The following is a 22,841-nucleotide window of genomic DNA, read 5'->3' on the forward strand; positions in this document are numbered from 1 at the left end:
TTGCTCAAAAGTCCAAAGAGGCTAATGTTATCCTTGTTGTAGTCTTTAAGTTTTCTAGTAAGATTGCTATCTTAATGAATACTGAGCTACCAAAGGAAATAGTCTGTCTCTTAAAAGAATTTAAGGACATCACCCTAGATGAGCTTCCTTTTGATTTACCACCTATGAGAGAAATTCAACATGCTATTGACTTAGTTCCAGGGTCATAACTTCCTAACTTGCCACACTATAGGATGAATCTTAAAAATAGGGAAGAACTTAATAGGCAAGTAAATGGTTTGCTGAAGAAGGGTTATATCCAACATAGTCTTAGTCTATGTGCTGTGCTTGCCTTGATCACACCTAATAAAGATAGAACCTGGAGAATGTGTGTGGATAATAGAGCTATTAATAAGATCACCGTTAAGTATAGGTTTCCCATTCTTAGACTTAAGGATGTGCTTTATCTAGTTTCAAGTTCTAGTTGGTTTTCCAAAATTGATCTTCATAGTAGATACCACTAAGTTAGGATTAGGTCAGGAGATAAATGGAAGGCTGCATTTAAGACACAAGATGGGTTGTATGAATGGCTAGTCATGCCTTTTGGTCTAACCAATGCCCTAAGTACATTTATAAGGGTCATGACCCACATCTTTTGACCTTACTTGAGCTGGTTTCTAGTTGTCTACTTTGATGATGTTTTCATCTTTAACAAGTCCAAGGATAAGCATTTATCTCATCTCTGCCAAGTATTCCTTATCTTTAGGAAAGAAAAGTTTTATGTTAATTTTTTCAAGTGCTCTTTTCTATAGAAGCAAGTTATATTCTTAAGGTTTATTGTTTTTGAAAAAGGATTAGCTGCCGATCCTGAAAAAGTTAAGGCTATCTGTGAGTGGCTTGGACCTAGATCTCTTCAAGAAGTATGTAGTTTTCATGGATTAGCATCTTTCTAAAGGCACTTTATTAGGGATTTTGGTACTATCATGAGCCTTATACCAATTGCCTTAAGAAGGATAAATTTCATTGGACCCCTATCGCATCATGAGCCTTTATGAATATTAAAAGATAAATTATCTAAAGCCCCTATTCTAGCCCTCCCTAATTTCTCCAAGTACTTTGAGGTGGCTTGTGATGCTTCTAGAGTAGGAATTGGAGGTGTCCTCGATCAAGATGGTCACCTTCTAGCTTTCTTTAGTAAAAAGCTTAATGAAACTAAGCAACAGTATTCCACATATGATAAGAAATTTTATGCCATAGTTAGATTCTTTGAGTATTAGAAATATTGTCTTCTCCCTCAACAATTTTTTATGTATTCTAACTATCAAGCTCTTAAGTCTATAAACTCTCAACACCATCTAAGCCCCAAACATACCAAATGGGTTAAATTTCTTCAAGAGTTTACTTTTGTTGTTAAGCACCGTGCAGGAATTGAGAATAAAGTTACAAATGCTTTAAGTCATAGGGTTAACCTTTTGCACACTATGAGTATCAGTGTTATAGGCTTTGAGAGATTAAAGGATGACTATACCTCATGCCCTGACTTTAAAGTCATTTATCAAGAAGTTGATAATGGAGCTCATCATAACCACACATCTTTCCTTATTAGAAATGATTTCCTTTTTCGTGGTACTAAGTTGTGTATTCCTCAAACATCTATGAGAGACTTCCTTATTAGGGAACTCCATACGGGAGGATTAGCTGGTTAATTTGGTAGAGATAAAACTATCACTTTAGTCGAGGTTAGATTTTATTAGCCTTCTCTTAGACGTGATGTTACTCGAATTTTGTCACAATGTCGTACTTGTCACACTTTTAAGGCTAGGAAATAAAATATTGGTTGATAGACTCCTTTGCCTATCCCTGATACACCCTGGAAGGATCTTAATATGGACTTTGTCTTAGGATTACCCCGCATTGCTCGACAACATGACTTTGTTCTAGTTGTCATGGATAGGTTTTTAAAGATGGCCCACTTCATATCTTGCAGTAAAACCACTTATGCTTCATACTTAGCCAAGCTCTTCTTTAAAGAAGTTGTACGCTTACATGGGTTACCTACTTCCATTGTCTCTAATAGAGATATCAAATTTGTTAGCTATTTTAGAAGACACTTTGGAAACTCTTTAGAACCTAATTAAAATTCTCTTTTGCATTCCATCCTCAAACTGATAGCCAAACTAAGGTGACTAATCGCAATCTAGGTAATTTACTTTGAAATCTAGTCAGAGATAAGCCAGAGAATTGGGATTTAATCTTACCTACGGCTAAGTTTGCATATAATAGTTCAGTCAATTGGTCCACAGGAAAAAGCCCTTTTGAAATAGTCTAAGGTTTTAACTCGAAATAGCCTATTGACCTGGTACCCGTTCTTATAACAGCTCGTACTTTTGAATTTATAGAATCTCTAGCACAACGACTTCATGAATTACATGCTGAGATTAAGCGAAAGTTAAAACTTAGTAATAATCAATATAAATTATCAGCTGATGCTCATCGTCGTACTCAAAATTTTAATGAAGGTAATCAATATAAATTATGTTATGGCTCGTATCCGCCCTAAGCGTTATCCTAAAAATTCTTTCAAAAAATTACATGCTCAAGCCTTTAGGCCATTTTGCATCCTCAAGAAACTTGCTCCCATTGCTTATTTACTTGAATTACCTCCTGATATATCTATCAGTTCAGTTTTTAATGTTGAGAATCTTGTTTCTTATCGAGGCACTTTTGAGCCTCCCTCACTGTTTAGTGATGATTTTACAGGTACATAGCCTCTCAATGCGCCAATCCCTTTATTGCCAAAAGTTCTACCCATTAGGGATAAGATTGATGTGATCATGGATGAACAAACTATATTAACCACCAATAGTCCTGTTCACCACTACCTTGTTTGTTGGAAAGACTTCTCAAACTCAAAAGCTACTTGGATTGCTGAAAAGGAGTTTTGCCAGGTTGATCCCACCATGCTCGAGTCTTACCAACTCCATACCTCTCCAGAGGAGAGTTCTTTTAAGCCAGGGGAAATGATGAGAAGAAAATTAAAAGAAATAAGTGAAGATATTACAAGGATATTGCACTTTGAAGATCAAAGATATTTTGTTCTCATATTAATTATGTATATTTTATTTTATTATTATCTTTTAACATTTATTATTATCTTTTCAGTTATTATTATCTTTTTATTTAATTTTAGAATATCTATGATTTTCATGCATTTATTTTTAGGGTTGGGCTGAGGCCTATAAATAGCACTTCAACTCATTTAATTTATACGCACATTTAATTGAATAAGAATTACTGTTATCTTGCCTCTCTTATGAGTTTTCTCTTCTCTCTATTTTCTCTATTGATCGTTTTCTTTCTTTTGTATATTCTTTCCTCTTGTTCCTTCCCCATTCTACATTAATAAATTTACTTGTAAGTACTCTATACTTGACCCTATTTATAAATTATTTTTATCAACTTTATCAATATCAATATAATAAAAGTATAAAGAATAAAAGCAAGTGAAATTCTAAATATAACCCTAATGTAAAAAGCAAAAAATAAATAATATAATATAATATAATATTATTTTTCTGTCTTTCTCTCTCTTACTTCTCAAGAGTAGTTCAAAAATTTTAATTTAAAATAAAACAATCCCATCAATTAGTACTTATAAAGTAGACTAGATTATTCTTCTAGAAGGTGACTAATATACAAGATCGAAAGAGTATGTAATATTGGATTTATAAATGTTGGAATAAATGAATAAATTATCCTCAAATTTTAGGTCCAACAATATTATATTATAGATACTTGTTTATTGAATAAATTATTTTCTTAACTTTTAAAAATGGTACAATATGATATTTACTATTAACAAAAATTAAATTTGACCAAAAAAGACAGAAATGGATCTATCAAAAATTACAAAAAAAAATACCAAATTTTTAATCATTTTTTATAATTTTATTTTCTAATGTTTGTAATTTTTGGATCATTTATTGTAATTTTTTTATATTTTTTGTAATTTTTGATATTATTAATTTTGTGTCATTTTATAATTAACTAGTGGTCAAAATTAACTTTTATTAATAATAAGAGATTAAATTGCACTATTTTTAAGAGTTGAGAGAACAATTTTTGTAATAAATAAGTATATAATCTGTAGTGCTACTAGCATTAAAGTTCAATGGATAAATTACTCATTGACCCTGAATATTAAAATATTAATAATTCAATAAACATAGATTTTTCAAAAAAGTTATTTTTTGATTGGTCAATGATTGCCCATGACCAATCAATGAACTTAGGTGGTCGGTTGACATTGATCAAAAGACTGTGAGTCCAAAGGTATTTGTTTTAGTTTAACGAAAAATTGATTACAATCAAGCCTTATGAGATTTGAAAATATTTTTTTCCAAATTTATAAGATTTATTTATAAATAAATCCCTTAATTGAGAACTATTTGTAATTTTTTTTATATCAGTTATACATACATCAAAATGGAATGTAAATATCAAGATTTTTTTTCTTGTTAAGAAAATTAAGAATAGCATTTAGGAACACGATCGAATGATGTGATTAATAACATAAACTGATGTATTTTTTTTCTGGCTCATGATTATTAAGTATTTGTAGAACACCAACCTATTGCCAGTCTTTTACTTATGAATAGCTTATAAGATAACTCTACCAACCTCAAGTATAAACCGATAACATTTTTTATGTGAGATGGGGAGGGGATAAAATGGAGGAGAGAGAAGAGAAAAGGGAGGGGGACAGAGAAAGAGAGAGAAGGAAGAAGAAAGCTGAAATTTTTAAAAAATCTATCGAATAATAATTCAAAGTTCAATACAAATAAAATTTTTAACTCTATTTTCATAACTCTAAAAATAATAAAATGATAATAATTTAAATTCAAACCTAAATCCTAATTCTAATTCAAATCATACTAATATCTAATAAAATAATAAAAAAATAATAGATTTTAATTCTAAAGTTAAATATTTTTATTTAAATATTCATGATGGACAATCCTAATACATTAAATAAATCCTAATTATCTTAATTATCCATTATCCTATCACATATACACGACCTTGTTTAGGTGGAACTTAACTCCTTGAGTTAGGTTTTAATGTTTACTATGGTTTGACATAAATTTTATTATATATGAATTGTAAATTGAATGATATATTAATTAACTGGTGTTAGTTCTAGTACAAAGGGCTATAATTGTTTAAGTATGAAATTTTTGAATTCGAGTCCATATAAATGTAGAAAACCCTTTTGGATGAGCTACTTCCTATTGGGCTTGACAAAGATATAGTTTAATTTACTTATCCCACATTTAAAAATAAACAAATTTCTTAAAAATTATAATAATTTATTCTCAAATTTTGAATTTTTTTAATCCAAAAGTACACTATCCTTATTACAAACAAAAGGCCCGTTTATTTCAGCTTGTCTTATGAAAAAAGCACCTTTTTAAAAAAGCCTATTTTGTGAATTTTTATTATATTTTTTTAAATTTTTGAAAATAATTAAAATTCAAAAAAATGTATATTTTTGATTATTTTAAGAAGTTACATTTAGTAACTTTTAAAATAATCCAATATGGTAGATAAGAGAGAATATTTTAGAAAGATGAAATAAGCAAAAATATCATAAAATTTTAAAATAATTAAATAATAAATATTTTTACAAACCAAAAATTAAAGAAGATATCATAAAATTTAAAAATAACTAACTAATAATATTTTATTATTATTGTAACCAAACAACTTATATCTCTAGATCGAGAAAAAGAAACTCTCTCTATTTAAAAATGTAAGGTATTTTTTGAAAAGTTGGATGTTAAAAAAATATAAGGCATTTTTAGTCTTTTGAGGTATAATCATTGTCTTTTTTCAAAAGTATGCTTTTCGATAAATGACTTTATATTTATTGTAGGGTATTTAATAGAAGTAAATATGAAAAGATACGATTAGTTTAAAAGTAGTTAACTACTTTATTATAGGTGAGATTTAGTTAAAAATACCTTACATTTTTAAATAAAGGGAGTACATGGTTAAGTAAATGATATATTTTTTTAATCACGCACATTCTTTTATTAGAGGCAATCTTATTCAAAACATAATTGAATACTAAATATGAATACTTCTTAGGTTAAGGCCTAATTTTATCCCTATACTTTTTTTAAGAGCGTTGGGTACCTTATACTCTTATGTGGGGCAATTTTTTTCCTAAAATTATTTTTTTAGGGTCGAAAAACACCCTTCTGTTAGGAGGTTATTAACTTTCCCATCTTCTGCTAGCGTGGCATGTGCATTGGCCCACACACAGTGATAGCTAATGTAAAGTCTCACTCTACTAACCACAATTAATCAAACAAGCTTATAGTAATCAAAAGATTAACCTATAAAGGCGATTAATAAGTTTTAATTTAAAATTAAGGAATCCTAAGTTTTCACAATCTAAATAAGTTTAAATCAATCATAATTTTTTATATCAAAGTAAAAACAAGTTATAAAAGTATGGGATACCTCAAAGAAGTGAAAAAGAATGAAAATAGGTGAAGAACAACTCATGGGCTGTAGAACAAGGTAATGCACCATGGCTTGTGAAGCTGTGCCGTGGCGTGTTGCTCTTTATGCCACAAGCTGCAGCTCAAGTGCCATTGATAGTAGAATCAAGAAACTTTCGACATGTCTTGATTCTCCATCTGACATTCGAATGACATGATTTAAGTGTTTACGAAAAGCTCTTTCCATAATCTAGCCAATGTCATATGTTTCACTTTCAAAACAAGTTACACCAAGAAGTTAGACACCTGAACACATTTTTACCACTTTTTATAACTTTTACACTAAAAAAGTGTCCAAAATCTACAACAAGTGCCAATAGCTATTCCTAACATCCAAACCATAGTCATTAGACCTAAGACTATCAGTACAACACATCACACGCACTTAAATACTAGTATAGCACAAAATCACTCCTTAACCCCAATTTTACCAAAAATAGAAGGGGGAGGTAATTTGCTTTGCATTGCATCAAAACTAATCAAAACATGCTTTAAATATCATTTCTATACTTGCACTAGTATTTTAGCCCTATCAACATATATATCTCTCTATACACAATTATTCAGAGCCTAAAATATAATTCAGACATTTGCAACAATAAAATAGTGCAAGTGCAATAATATGCAACCTAGAATTAGCAACGATATTATATTACACAAAATAAATATAAATTAGAGGCATACAGTAGGAATGAACTAATTTCTAACCTTTTGAGTCTTCTCCCTCTCTACACTAGAGCTAGAGCCTATAAAATGTTAAACGAAAGGGGTGAGTCTAGCCACTCAGTAACTAAGGTACAATCTACCTTCTACAATTTTATCAATAGTAAATTAAACACATGCATATGAAATCAAGTACTTAAAATATATTTAGCCACATATCAAAACTTAACATTACACCTTTAACCCATTTCCATCTCACATTCACTAGGTACATTATCACAATACATTTAGACATGTGACAATGATTTGTTATCTACGTGACTTGCCACATCACAATCATGTGACACATCATAAGTTTACATAGGCAATGATCAACCAACCTTAACCCTCCTTATTTCCCCGACTAAAATCATGGGCTATAATATTTAATAAGGCTCCGTCGGTGTGACTGAACTACTCAAGCTCACTAGTTGTAAGGTGTGACCTAGCTAAAAATCACATGACTCATTTTCGGACCACGGCTTCCCCTACTCTCAAATCTTTAGGGTGTTGTATTCCTTAGCTATTCTCCTCGATAAACTAATGGAGAAAGCTAGATTCTAGTCTGTTGACAAACTGCGAATAAGGCTATACCCTCGTGCACTAAAGGGCAGTCTAAATACCATATAAATTTTTCTCTACTCTCAATCCTTAGGCAAACTTCCGCCCACTAATCATGTCATAACAATGCTTACTCAATTTTCACAATCTCAATTATTCAATATTAACTTAACATGTTGGGCTCACGACCGTGCATTACAAGTGAGCATAAATTTTCATTTTCACTTATATCATATCGACACATCCTTTTCATCATCAATCACTCATTCAAAACACATTATAAAGAGAAATTCTTTTCAAATATCACATTTACCACTTCAAAACTCATTTTGCAATCACTTTTATATGTTTAATACACATCACACAATTTACATGGACACCAAGTTTCATTGCATGTTACCTAATTTCACAAGTCATAATTCGCATGATAAACACACAATTCACATTACATCACAATTAGCATATAACTACCTAAAGCAAGTTTCCCCCGATTATCTCAAACTTTTAAGAAATCAAAGATTTAAAGGTTTACCCCTCAATATTATAGCTTCTAAGCTTGAATTTTCAAGCCAAATTGGTGTCTAAGAGCTTAATCTATAATTAACTAAGTTAATCTCTATTAATATTACTAGACACAAGCATTCAACTCTCATTTCTCCACTTCTTAACTACCCAATGCCCATTTTGTATAAGTTTGGGCTTATCCATTGAGTTTATTAACTATCTTTAGTTCCCATTTACATTAATGAGCCATTAAACTCCCATTAATGGTATTACAACTCTCCTAACAACTCTCATAAATATCATTTTCGGATATTTATGAAGCCCAACAACTTAAGACATCAAAATTCATTGTACCTAAGTTTAAATACTTTAATGTACTCTCATTAACTCTATATGAGTCAATAGATTCGGACCCATAATCTATATAAATCAATAATCATCTTTCACTAGCAAATCCTAATTATAAACTCATAAATGTAGAAAAGATGGGGAGATTAATGAGTGTGATACTTACTTTGGGTGTTTGACACTACTGTTGAATAGTACTAAAATTAATAAAAACTAGATTTTGCAGTAAAGCACAACCTAGGGTGTCTCCCTAAGAGTCAATAGAGCAACTATTTGAATTATGATTATAAAAAGGTAAATGATGGGAAGTTTTTTATAATGAAATTAATTTAAAAAAAATAAATAAATAATAAATAAATAGAAGAAATTCAACTATAAAAATTATCAAGCACACGCAACACAATCAATCACAATCCAATCACTTAAACTTAATATTTCTTGTCCACCAAATAAATCAATTTATTTAACTTTATTATTCTAGTTTTATTATATATTTTTCAAATTATCATTCAAGAATTAAATAAGAAATTAAGTTATAAATTAATTGAGATCTCCCTCAACCTATAACCTAACAATTGTTTTATATTAGCCACACCAAAAACAAAGCATGAGTAATCACTCAAGCCAAGCCAATTACTCTTAAGTTACTATATCAATCAATTATAGCAAGTAAAACCTCAGATAAAATTTATAACTCAACAATTATACAATAAAGCTACTCCAATCAGCAATAGCAATTAAAGCATAAAATTCAGAGGTAGAGAGAAGAGGAGCAAATTGGAATAAAGCTAAAATAAAATCTTCCCTGAATATAAAGACTCTGATTAAAATTTAATATCATAGTTTGTGATTGATCACATCAAGAAATTAACTCTTCATAAAATTAAAAATCAAACAACATAAGATGAGAAAATTGAGAAGCCATCACCCAAGAAATTGGATTAAGGAAAGACGAACGACGATCGCTGTTCTGTTTCCCTTTTCTTTTCGTCAAAATCATGTGGTCCCCTTTTTTCTTGTATCAGATGTGCCTCCCGTCTCTGTGTGTGTGTGTGTGTGAAAAGTGGAGCATCTCCTGCATCTCTCTTTCTTTCTTTTATAATAAAAACTAATAATCTATTAAAAAGATAAAACTATCTCAAATAACCCTAATTGAAAATTACACTAAATAACCCAAAATAAATCTAAACAAAATTTTAAAGATTTAAATTTTGATTTGATCTCCAAGCATACCCAAATTCTTCTTATCTAAAATATTTTTTATTAATATCTTCTAAATTGAATCTAGAAAATCTGCACAAATAAAACAAAATTAAATAGCACATGTGTACAAATATTAAAGATATCATTTATATTTTAAAATCATAAATTTAGATAGTTAAAATTTCCACACTGAATATTGGCTAATAAAATTAAATAATATCTAATTAAACTCAATTAGCTTTAAATAAATATTTAAAAATCTAAATTAAAAGGATAAAAATATATAAAATTGCTATTCATCAGTGTTTGTAACTTCCAAAATATTCCCAATATCGTCCAAGAATAACCCTAGCAAAGCTTGGTCACTGGTTCTTGTTCTCTCTTTTTTTCTCTCTATTTTTTATCTCAGTTCATGACTGATAAACTATAGAAAATGATGATGCACTGTGATGGACACTAAATGCACCGCAGTGCATGGCATAAAAAGGTCCTCTTCTCGCATCAGTTATGTTTGTGCGTCACGACGGATGCACTTCATGCCACGACATGTGGCACAAACAATACTTCCTCTTTATTTCTTCTCCTTCTAATGTCCAAGTAGGCCAACTTCATATCAAACTCACAATTAGGACTGAAACACTATCGAATATGATTATTAAATCTTCTTAGCCACACACCACTTTAACTTACTTAATTACCTTGATTAAGCTTACTAAATTAGGAAATTAAAAATTGAGATGTTACATGTAAGACTTTGACCATGTCCTTTAATGCTAATTTTTCTCTAAACTCTTTTTTCAAGAGCGTTGGGCATCCGAAAATCTTTTTTTAGGAGCACTGAGTACCTTAAAGTCTTATTAAAATAAAATTTAATAAATATTGCCAAAATATTATATTTAATAATTTAAATATTATTATTTATAAATATTTATTCAAAATTTATAAATTACTTTTTAAATATTAAAAACTCAAACTAGCATTTTATAAATTTATAAATGACTTCTTATTTTGTATGTAGTGATTTTCAATATTTTTTTTCGAGACAATGCCCAAATCGTTATGTCTTTTGTTTGTGTTAGAATTTACTTATATTTTTAATATTGATTAAGTTCCTTAAATTTTTAGGTTATTTTTTATAATATTTTTGCTCATTAATGATCTTCTTCCAAAATATTGCACTATCAAAATTTAGTATGTATTTGATTTTTAGTTTGTCAAAAGTCAGTTTGATTAAAGTTCATTAACAAAAGTTAATTTAGTGAGAGTTAGTTATTATAATGAAATTTATATTTAGATATATTTTTTCAAGAGTTAGTTTGGCAAATTGAAAGTTGTTTGGATTAATAAAAAGTTGTATTTTTAAAATGTACTTTTAAAACATGCAATGACTAAAAAAGATATTGATTTATGATAATTTATAATTTTAATTATATAAATATAATATATTAGAAATGTTTAAAAATGTCAAAAAAATTTCAATAACATAAAATTGAAGATGTTAAATAATAAGAATAAAAAATATATAATATAATATTCAAAAAAATTATGTAATAAGTAGTTCAACATTCATTAATATTGAATAGTTATATTATTAATAGTTTAATCTATAATATACAATCTGATCTCTGATAGAATCTTTAAACTGTTAATTTGAAAAAAGTAAAACTTATGGATATTAATTTGAAATCAAGGTAAATTATAGGACTTAAAACACTAATTTTTCTTGTACAAACTTTATAATAATTTTTCTATCTTTCTTCTTCGAGAAAAGAATTACAATATCTTATCTTTCTGGTGAAGGAGTAGAATTCGGTTAAAAGAACAAAAGAAGATCAAGACGATGGAGGAGACACAGAGGCGAGATGGAAGAGACGTGAAGGAGAGACGGAAGCGATGAAGCTCAAGAGGCCAACAAAACGAGAAACCAAACTCAAGAAGGAAGAAATGGAGGGACTCAGTCCACTCTATGACCAGACGACGGTGGAGGAGAGATGGCAGAGAAAAAGAGGAGTGAGATAAGAGAGCTCGAGCAAAAGAGATGGGAGTGATAGTAAACACAAACCTCAGGTGTGCACGACAAGAATGAAAATAATGGAGGTTATTATGGTCAAATGTAAAATTAGGTACAAGTCATTAATGCTCTACTGATCACATTCACATGTGAAAAGCTACCCAATAGAGCCTTGAAAAATTCATGTTTCACCCATCCCAAAAGTACTTTTTAGAAGTTCTTTTGATCTGATAAATTGATCCCGAACAAAATTTCACATCCCAAAAGTAAAAAAGCACTTTTGAGATGTGAAATGTGGAGTTTTCAAATGCACTCTTAATACTCTTTATACGTTGCAATGTTTATTTGAAAGGTATCAATTATTTCATCAATGTGCTATAAAAAAAATTTAACGAGAGAAAAATGAAAAGATGAAAAGAAAAATTCCTTCGTTTATTTGAAGATTCATTCCTTTCATTTTTAATACAAAATTAAAAATTTTCAAAAAATTAAAATATTTAATTGGACGGTGTGATATTTTAAATAATAATATTTAAATTATTAAATATTAAAATACATAATATTTTCACAATATTCATTAAATTTTACTTTAACAAGATTTTATGGTGTTCAGCACTTCTAAAAAAAACTTTAGGATGCTTAATACTTTTAAAAAAAGAGTTCAATGAAAAATTAGCACCAAATGATATAATCAAAGACTTACACGTCTTTGATTCACTGTGCGTGGGCCCTACACACATTATATGTTAGCAAAACATAAAAAAATTAATAGTTGACTAATAAAGATGATATGTTAGCAAAACATAAAAAAATTAATAGTTGACTAATCAAAGAAGTTTTTTGCTCTTCAAAAAAATATCCCAAGACTAAAACTGCTCCATTTAAGAGTATAGAATGTCCATCATTCCTTAAAATTAAGTGTAAGGAAAAAATTGGACCTTAACTCATATTTCTTTTAACGAGAATTTCAATCCAACCTTGCCATGTTTAGAAAAGCTAGCAATTTTCATTAAACTCAAGTACGTTAATATTCTAATTAGAATTAGATGAATCAAGTGGAATCCCATGTAAATTCAACATGTAAAAAAAAAATGATAATAACAAAGGTAGCTGCAAATGATAATAGATTCTATCTCTGGACAAGAAAGTCTCAATTTGGGAAATTTGAAATTTTCAAAAAGGAAAAAAGAGAAAGCAAATAACCGAGATAAAAAACAGAAATGTTGATTGTTGATAAAGAAATATTGTTGAAAAAAAACTAAATCCAGCGCATCAAAATAAAATAGATATTATTGTTATACCATAGAATATTCCCTTCTTTGTCGTCCGTTCGATCGAATCCTCCTCGACGCTGCCTTATCCATTTCCTCCCCATTTTCGTTGAGCCGAGAAATGTGACCGCAAATCCAAATTTCCTTCAGGTCAAAGTGGTAATTTCGTTTCCTCCCCACTTTTTATTTATTTGGCCTCGGTCTCCAGCTGATTCGCCTTCCTTCCTTCTTTTTGGATTCTGCAGGAGAAGCTTTTTCTTCCGATTCCGTTCTTCTTCTTCCTCTCCCTTCTCTTGTTGTTTCCTTTGGATTGAAAGGCCATCATGGTTAATAAGTTCTAACAATTTTTGTTGTTGAATCGGGCGAAGGAAAATAAATAAACGGAATTCAGAAGTTTTAAGTTTTTTCCCCCTAATACACACAATTAAAGGTTGTTGTAAACTAGAAGGATTTTTTTTTTTTTGGGTTTGAATTTAGCTTAATTTGGAGCGGATTCGATTATTTTGATTAATTGGGTTTTGAATTTGAGGAAGGCAATTCTAGACGACGAAGAATTTCCGGGTCGATTGTGTTGTACCAGTATGAGGGCGGCTTTTGTTGCGTGCCTTTGGGTGTGAATTTTCTTGTCGTGATTGTTGTTTGGCGGTGTCGTTTGATTGTGGTTGGTGGAATGAAACGACTCCATTAGCGGCGGAGGGATGGATTGCAGGGTTGTAGCCGCCGCGAATTTATGGGGTCGTTTTGGCGTTGGTGGGATGAGTCAGATCGGAGGAGGGTTCAGCCATGAGAGCGAACACGATTTGGCGTTGATGGTGAGTGATTTCTTGGAGAATGGTAGTAGTGGCGCCGAGTCTTGGTGTAGCAGTGACAGCGATTCTGGCCTCTCTGATTTCGCTCAACTTGCAGAAAAAATTCAGGTAAAATCCATCATTACTTTAAGAGGAAAATTCGTTAGTGTTGTTCTTGCTGGTAGCAGAAGAAATATTTTCATCTTGAAGCTTTTGATTTTAAATATATACTCCCTCTCTTAAAAAATATAAGTCATTTTTAACCGAATCTCACCCAATAAAATAATTATCTTCTTTTCAACCAATCCTATCTTTTCATATTTACTCTTATTAAATATCCTATGAATATAAAGTTATTATCAATAAGGACACTTCTGAAAAAAGGCAATGATTACATCTTAAAAAATTAAAAATGTTTTACATTTTTTAACCTCCAACTCCTCAAAAAATACCTTATATTTTTTAACAGAGAGAGTATGTATGTGCTAATAGGAATTGCTATTGGCAGTCTTAACCAAAGATCAATTAGTTGGTGAGGTCACCTTGGAAGACAAAGTATGTAGATCATTATATATTGTATATGCATTAATATATTAAAATAAAGTCGTCGCAATTGGTGTTAGGTGCAATTGCATGTATGTACTTTTTTTCCATCTTGCAATTATTTTCTTAAATTTGGTTTATATTGTCTGACCTTCTATAATAGCATAATTTGGAGCGAGATCTGATCTAAGTTATTTAGCTATGTAGACTTTGTCTGGATGATGCAACATTCTATTGTTGTGAAAGTTCTCATTTTACTGGTATATTTATTTTGCGTATGGTGATCTGATCTAAGTTATTTATTTAGCTGAATTGTGAAAGTTCTCATTTCTGATTTCCTGTTGTAATCTAAAGTATTATGTATTATGGCTTTATGTATAGCTGAATTATGTATCACCTATATCGTTGGATGTTTTGCTTTTTCCATGCTTAGTTTGCTAGTGGCTGCCCTTTGGTTTATTTATGCATTCTTCTATGTTGCTTACCATCATAAGTTGAATATATTGCCTATCTATAGAGAGTAGTGATTGCAGGAATTGAACATAGAATATTTGATAACCTGAAGAGATTTAGACTGATCTGCTCCATTTTTCACGTTATATGTTTCAAACTTCACTCGGTATGCTTTAAAGGATGTTACCTGCCTAGTAGGCCTTTCCTAATGCTGCATAATGTTGGTTCATTTTAAGAATCTAGTTCCTAATTTCCATGCACAATCTGTTTTCTTTGCTGTACTAGGTTGTCATATTTTATAAGGGTTTGTTGTGCATAGAAGATATTTAATATATCTTGAGTTTCATTGTAGCGCATTGCTATGCTTTTCTATGTAGAGTTAAACATCATGTAGCACATATAAACGGACATTTCAATAGGCATTTCTCCCTCAGCACACATAAGAAGGGGTTAAAAGTGATAAATCATGCTTCAAACCTTTTCAATGCAGAAATTGTCAGAGTTTAAAATTTCTTCTCTACCTATATTCTCTTGTCCAGTTGTAAAAATTGTAGGGTACTAAGGCTGCCTATGTTGCTCTCTGATAACTTCTGAAAATCAGTGGAACAGAGGAGGAGAGTATCATGTAACTATAGGCTGAGGATCAATACAACAACAAAAACAACAACAAGCCTTTATTCCAATAGGTGGGGTGGGCTATATGGATTGCAAGACGTCATTGTGCTCTATCATTTATCAAGCTTTTAGAAATATTATTAATTAAGATATCGCGTTCCACAACTTCCAAGTATGTTCTCTTAGGCCTTTCTCTACCCCTCTTAACAGGGTTTAAAGTTATATGTTCCACTCTTCTCATTGGTGCCTCCCGCGGTCTTTTTTATACATGCACAAATCATCTCAAACGATTTTCTACCATTTTTTCCTCAATAGGTGTTACCCTCACTTTTTCGCATGTGTGCTCATTTCAAATTTTATCTTTACGTATATGTCCGCACATCCATCATAACATTCTCATCTCTGCCACTCCAACTTTATGCTCTTATTGTCCTGTTAGAGCCCAGCATTCACTACCATATAACATAGCCGGTCTGATAGCAGTACGATAAAATTTTTTTTTAAGCTTATTAGGCACCTTACAGTTGCAAATAACTCCTTTAGCTTTTCTCCAATTAAACCACCTAACTTGAATTCTATGTGAAATATTCTCACTGATTTCGCCATCATTTTGAATAATGGCTCGCAAATATCTAAACTCGCCATCATTTTGATCTCTCAATTTTATTTTTAAATTACTGTCAACTAGTCTCTTACCAAATTTACAATATAAATATTCCGTCTTACTCTTACTCAGACAGAAACCTTTCGACTCCAATGTCCTCTTCCATAACCCAAATTTACAATTAATCTCTTCTCTTGTTTCTGCTATATTTGAGAATTTCCCCTTGAATATGTTCCGTCAAAATATTTAGGACCAAGTTAAACAAATAAAGACTCAAAGATGATCCCTGATGTAGTCTAATCTTTATAGAAAAGTCCTTTGTTTGACCACTAGACGTTCTTATACTAGTTTTTACCTCCTCATACATATCTTGAATAATGGCTGAGGATCAATAAAAATTTATAAAATCTGGCTGGTTGAAGATGTTGCATCTGACATCTGGGTATTCATTATCATATGTCTGTCTGTCTGTTATAGTGGATAGTGGGATGACGATTGTTTGTTCAGTCTCTGTTTACATGTATCAAATTCCTAGTTTGTTGTCTTAGCTTCTGTTAGATTCTGGGGGTTCAGGATCTTTTGATTTTTGAAGTAATGGTTTCTTATGTGTTAACTCTCATTGTCCATTGTTTCAAGTTCCAATACATTCTTGAATTCCTTGACAATATTTCCTTTCGGGATTTAGTTATGAGCATAAACATGTGACATCAAGTACCTAGTGTTTCAAATGCATGATTTTTGAGGCTTGCCTATGTGTGGTTGTTCTATTTAGTTTGTTCAAAACTACTTGGGTTTAAAACACATGTTGATGCCCTTCTATTCTTCTTCGTCACCCTCCTATAGTTTTTGACTGTAGATATGATTGGTGGGTTTTATAATTGCATTTCTGTTCCCCGTTATGAACCCATGTTAGGTTCTTAGGAAGACCAGAAATAGGAACCAGAGAAGGAAAAGCCTTTTCAGAGCATCACTGATTATCTGTTACGTCTCATGGCACAGATCTGTAAGCTGTCAGCAGCTCAGCATGAGAGTGAATTGCTGTCGGTGGTTCATTCTCTCATATTGTCAATGAACGAGACCAACCTTCGATCTATCAATTCTAGTCCATGTTATGCCAGCTGCATCAGGTTCTATCTAGTGAAGCTACTAAGGCTTTCTGGCTATGATGCCGGTGTTTGTGCATCCAAATGGCAGGCCAGTGGCAAGGTTCCTGGAGGTATGTGATCTAACGTTGTTTATGATATCTTGCTGATCACGATTTTACTTTTGCCCGGTCTACTGGACATCCTCCATCAATTGCTTTTTACCATTAAAATAATGAATATTAGGGTGCTCCAAATATGCATTTGACATTCTCTTGCTTATGTTTCCAGCTGATGTTCTCTCTTTTCAACTGTTATGCAGGTGACAATGAATACATTGATGTGGTAGATGATAGATCTGGAACCTCTGAGCGTTTGATTATTGATATCGACTTCCGGAGCCACTTTGAAATAGCTAGAGCTGTTTATTCATATGAAAGGATATTAAATTCACTTCCGGTTGTTTATGTGGGTTCCTTCTCCAGACTGAAACAATTTCTTGGAATAATGGTGGATGCTGCTAGATCTTCATTGAAGCAGAATTCTATGCCTCTTCCACCTTGGAGATCATTAGCATATTTGCAAGCTAAGTGGGAATCACCTTACCAAAGATACATACATTTAGAAGGCGATAGCACAAGAAATGACAATAATGCCTTTAACCACAAGCAGTGCTACGTGCTTTTGAAGAAGCTGCAGTCTTCTCTTCAGTCCGAAATGGAATCAGAGCGAATGTTGAAACCCAGAAACAATGAAAATAACTGGAGGATGATGAAGCCTGAAAAATGGAGGCACTCCAAGTTTTGGCATCTTTGAGATGTACAGATTTTGGCCTTCAAGTGAGAGAGAAATTGAACATTTTGCGGCTTTTTCTTCTTTTCCCCACGTTTTTTTCCTCGGAAACGAAATAAGGGTGATTCACAAACAACAGGTTTATATAGGCTTCTTAAGCAGCAATAAGCCATGCTATGGCGATAATTTTTTTGGTTCTATGCATCACACTTGTCGAGTCCTTGATTGTTTTAGTTTGGTGCCCCCGTAAAGGCCGGCTGTGGTGCTGGGTTTCTGGACCGCAGCTGAACCAAAATGCGGTGTCCCAGGTGCATCTGCATTGTGCTTTCCTAGAGTTTGTAATACTGCTATTGTCCGATTGAATATTCCTTGCCTTGTATTTTGTGGTTCAAGGAAATTTTTGTACTATATGTTATCTTCATATATTTCCATTTACACTATGATTTACAGAGTCACAAGCAATCTATTTCTATTGATAATTTATGTGTAGTCTTCTAAGTTTTCTTATGATATTATTTTGTATTATTTATTCTGGCATCATGCTGGAAATAGGATTTCCTTATAAGATGGAGCTACTGCTACTTTTGCTGATTTTTTCCTCGTCCTGCAGAATCAGAGCCTTAATTTGTTGAGCTGCTTTTATTTAATGGTTTGTGTCTATCATTGTAGAATTCTAGCCTTGATCTCAAAACCAGTCAAGGTACTGCTTCACTCTTTTTAACTGATGTTTTTTTTATTGCACACAAGTGATTTTTTATTGGAGGCAATCTTATTTGGTCTGGATTCAAACTTAGATTCCCTATATTGTGAAAGATTAATTCTTTTTATTACACTCAACCTCTACTAGAAATTGGAGTTTTTCTTCATGCCTCTAAGTTGATCACTTGATCAATTTTAAGATTTAATATTATTTATACCACATTACAAAGACTTCTCTTTGAAGTTTTGTAAAAATTATGTTGACCTTCTCTATATTTTAAAATTACAAATATTCCTGGATTATATTAAAATTATACGGACATTCTGCTTTTTTGGTTTTAAAATGCATATAGACTTCTGAATTTTTTAATTAAATCAAAGTTTTCTATTTTAGCTAATCATTTGTTAGGTCCCTGTAACTTATTTCTTAATTTTAGGAGAAATCTTTATCAGTTTTAAAAATAGAGTAGATGTCCCTATAAATTTAGAAAAATTTAACAGAAGCTTGTGTAATTTTTTAAAATATTATTTTTTATAAACGCCCTTCATATTGTGTGTGTGTGTGTTTGATGCTTAAATATTGTATACAACAGGTTTTCAAACACTGTTTAGTTCATGACATCACCATACTTAGAAGAGCTGCATAATTGTTTGAATCATTTTAAGTTCTTTTCTCTGAATTTTTCTTTACATTCATAGCTGACTTATTATGAAAGTCATGACCATCTCTTTGTAAATTTTCCTCGTATGTATTTGTTTGACGCAGTCAAACTTATAATATTCAATAAAAAAAACTCTTGACATAAAAAAATAAATATAAAAGTGGATCATTGATGGAACTCCTTTATTTCTTTGACCATTCTTGTTGGTTTTTTTTTTTTAAATGAACATTTCTTTGACTATTCAACACTGCTTTGTACGCTTTTTTTATCCTTCTCAAAATGCCCTTGTGAATGCTGACTTGACTAATCCGGTCAAAGCTTGACCGGATTAGTTTTATTATTTAATTTTAAATATTGTTATTTAAAAATATTTATCAAAATTTATAAATTATTTTTTAATTTAATATTAATAGTTTGAATTAATTTTTTAAAAATTTATAGATGACTTGTAAATTATATGTGAAGATTTTTAAATAATAATAACTGTCACACCCTGAACTTTCAAAGTGTGACTGATTGAAATATAAGAAAACTTATATTTCATAGGCTCAAATTCATATAATGTCTAACATATTAATTACCCAATCCATCATATAATCATCATTTGTATTAAATAACTATTAGTATTAACAAAATATTCAAACTTGCTGTAGAAATTTCGGCAGAATTTTCCCTATAAGTTAGACTATCCAAAATCTCTATAACCTGCCAAAAGAATATCCAAGTAGCATTCAGAGTTTCACTTCGATACAATATATATATATATATATATGCACAAATCCAAAATAATTTAATTAAAGATGCTGCCTATATGATTCGTAGAGCGAATCTAAAATAGAACCAAAATACTTAAATATTTACATCATTTCACAATATAAACGAAGCAACAGAATACTTCTTATCTTAAAGAGTCTCACAAGGTTTACGAAAGAGTAGGTCCACTTCTACTATCTGAATAGCAAAATTTTTTTTAATAAATAACGTTCCCATACAATATAATAAATAAATAAGATAATCATGAATATATAAAACAGGAAATAAGTAACTAATCTATTTATTAATGGTATTGAAAAATAATTGCACAATTTATCTTTAATAATTAAGTAACATGGATAAAAAAGAGAAAAATAAAGAATCATAACTAACAAGTTAGGAATATGTCTTTCATATAAAATGAATTATAAAAATACAATTTTTAAGAATAAAAATATAACTTAGAAAACTTATTTTCTGTTAGGACTTAAATAGAGCGAACAACAAGCATGGACATACAATTTACAAGGATAAGTAGCATCCAGTGCAACTAGAAGCTACGAAAAGCAGGTGCAAATATAAAGTTTACAAATAACAGGCGTGGACTATATTTATGAAATTACATTCCCCCCTTTCTATGTGTGTTGGCCAACACATGGGGTTAATACCTCCAATATACCCTGCTAGCTAGGTATGTCATGGTGTGTTAAGGGCTAACAAAATTATCGTTAACAACTAACATTCTATATTCAATCTCAAAAAACATTTCTGTCATGTATGAAGTCCAGAAATCCTTATAATTTGAAATTTTTATTTAATTTGTAAAGTATAAATAACTTTTTTTTTTCATCCATCATTGATCCAATCCATGCTGTATAATATTTTTAAGAAAACATAATACCATGAGAATACTTGCATAATTAAACTCAAATAATAAATAAGCTAATTCCGTATTGTAAATCAATTTAATCATAAGGTTCAATAAAAAGATCTGTTTATAACAATTAAAATAGATTAATAAATAAAGTAAGTAAGAGAAATATCTTCACTCTTCTTTTTGTAATTGGAAAACGTTATTTATTTACATGATATATTATTAAGTTCTTAAAATTTTCTTCTTACAATTTCAGTCAAACTTTTCTTCTTCTAGAGTACCTATTAAATATAATAAAATTTTGATAAATCTTTTAAAAAAAATTGAATCAATTTTTCATGCTTCCTCATTTATGCCTCTAAATTCTCTATTTTATTCTTAGCCAAACTAATTATATTGTTATAACATAATCTAAATCATACTTCTTAAATCGTCATTTGCCAAGAATTAATGTCAATAGTTAGTTGTTAGTCAATGTGTGTGTGTGTGATGACCTCCACATACAATAACCAGGAACCAAATCTTAAATTAAAAATTAATTAAGTAGCAATCTTTACCTACACGCACAGTACTGATCCAAAAAGGAAAGAATTTAAAATTCAATCTCCATCAATGTGCAGCAACCACATAGCACACACATACCGACAGCACAGAGAAAAAAGATAAAGAAATCAACTCACTTGATCAGCAACACTTGAAACAGAGAAAGGGAGAAGATGAAGTCGGCCATGTGTGCAAGGGAGTGAAGGAATTCAAATTCAGACTTCTAGTAACAATAGCTTGGTTACTCGACGTCCATGCATGGAAAGAAACAAGAAGGAGGAAGAAGTCTCGAGTTCTCTCGAAACTCACAGTGGCGGTGAATGATCAGCGACCTACCTACACCTTCATCGATGAACGAAGGAGAAAGAAAAGGAAGAACTTAGGCGAAGGAGTATTCGGCGGGAATAAGCTATGAAGAAGGAAGAATAGAGAATCGACGGAGGCTAGGTGAAGACTCTCTCTCTCTCTCTCTCTCTCTCTCTCTCTCGTTGCTCGCTCCGTTTCTGCAATTCTTAACGGACGAAGAAGAGAATTTGAATAAAAAAGGATAATGGGGAAAATTATAGACTAAGACCAAAGCTTATTGAAAAAATTATAAAATAATACCCCACCGTATTATTATTATTATTATTATTATTATTATTATTATTATTATTATTATTATGGGGTTATTACAATAATAATATTTTAAGTAAATTATAAAAATGACATTATAAGAAAAGTAATAATGATTAAGTGCTTTAAATATTTTAAGTCATTCCCTGAAATTAAGGAGGGAATGAACCTCCAAATAAGTTGATAAAATTAAGATTGTCTTGTTAAATTTGCAACTTTTTTTAATTTTAAAATTAAAAATATATTACTCCCTCCTTTAAAAATATAATTTTAAATATTTTTAGTTTTTCAAGGTGTAACCATTGCCTTTTTTAAAAAATACTTCTATTGATAATGACTTTATATTTATTATAAGATGTTTAATAAGAGTAAATATGAAAAGATAGGGTTAGTTAAAAAGTAGATAACTACTTTATTGAAGGTGAAATTCAGTTAAAAATGTTTTATATTTTTTAACAGAAGGAGTACATTATATGAGAATGTCAATTACGAACAAGTTATATTTCAATTTTAAATATTCATTAATTTAATGGTTAGTTAACCAAAAATATTACAGAGAGTGACCTAGAAAATTTACAAGATTTAATTAATAATTTTTTAAAAGACTATTTTCTTAATAAATATTAAATATTTTAATGATATTTATTAAATTTTTGAACAAAATTTTAAA

The 22,841-nt window shown here is 30.5% G+C and overlaps 1 protein-coding gene across 2 annotated transcripts; it reads left to right on the top strand.

Moving 5' to 3' along the window:
* Nucleotides 1-13,201: 13,201 nt before the first annotated feature.
* LOC129312409 (uncharacterized) lies at nt 13,202-18,504 on the top strand. 2 transcript variants are annotated; one of them, XM_054955038.1, is made up of 4 exons: nt 13,202-13,307; nt 13,394-14,065; nt 17,151-17,367; nt 17,556-18,504. In XM_054955038.1, the coding sequence occupies exons 2-4, from the start codon at nt 13,847-13,849 to the stop codon at nt 18,047-18,049; spliced, it is 930 nt and encodes a 309-aa protein (XP_054811013.1). In that variant the 5' UTR covers nt 13,202-13,307; nt 13,394-13,846; the 3' UTR covers nt 18,050-18,504. The 2 variants fall into 2 exon arrangements, with proteins under 2 accessions (XP_054811013.1, XP_054811006.1); XM_054955031.1 differs by lacking the exon at nt 13,202-13,307 and having other exon boundaries at nt 13,359-14,065.
* The last annotated feature ends 4,337 nt before the right edge of the window (nt 18,505-22,841 follow it).

This window comes from Prosopis cineraria, unplaced genomic scaffold, assembly GCF_029017545.1.
Source record: "Prosopis cineraria cultivar Desert tree isolate PC_DT_omini unplaced genomic scaffold, ASM2901754v1 PC1, whole genome shotgun sequence".
Lineage (NCBI taxonomy): Eukaryota > Viridiplantae > Streptophyta > Magnoliopsida > Fabales > Fabaceae > Prosopis > Prosopis cineraria.

Bases quoted from the DNA above. Each gene is read 5' to 3' on its own strand.
- LOC129312409 (XM_054955038.1), top strand. From the start codon at position 13,847: ATGGATTGCAGGGTTGTAGCCGCCGCGAATTTATGGGGTCGTTTTGGC. The intron at 14,066-17,150 runs GTAAAATCCATC...CTCATGGCACAG, and splicing joins AACTTGCAGAAAAAATTCAG to ATCTGTAAGCTGTCAGCAGC. The intron at 17,368-17,555 runs GTATGTGATCTA...ACTGTTATGCAG, and splicing joins CAGTGGCAAGGTTCCTGGAG to GTGACAATGAATACATTGAT.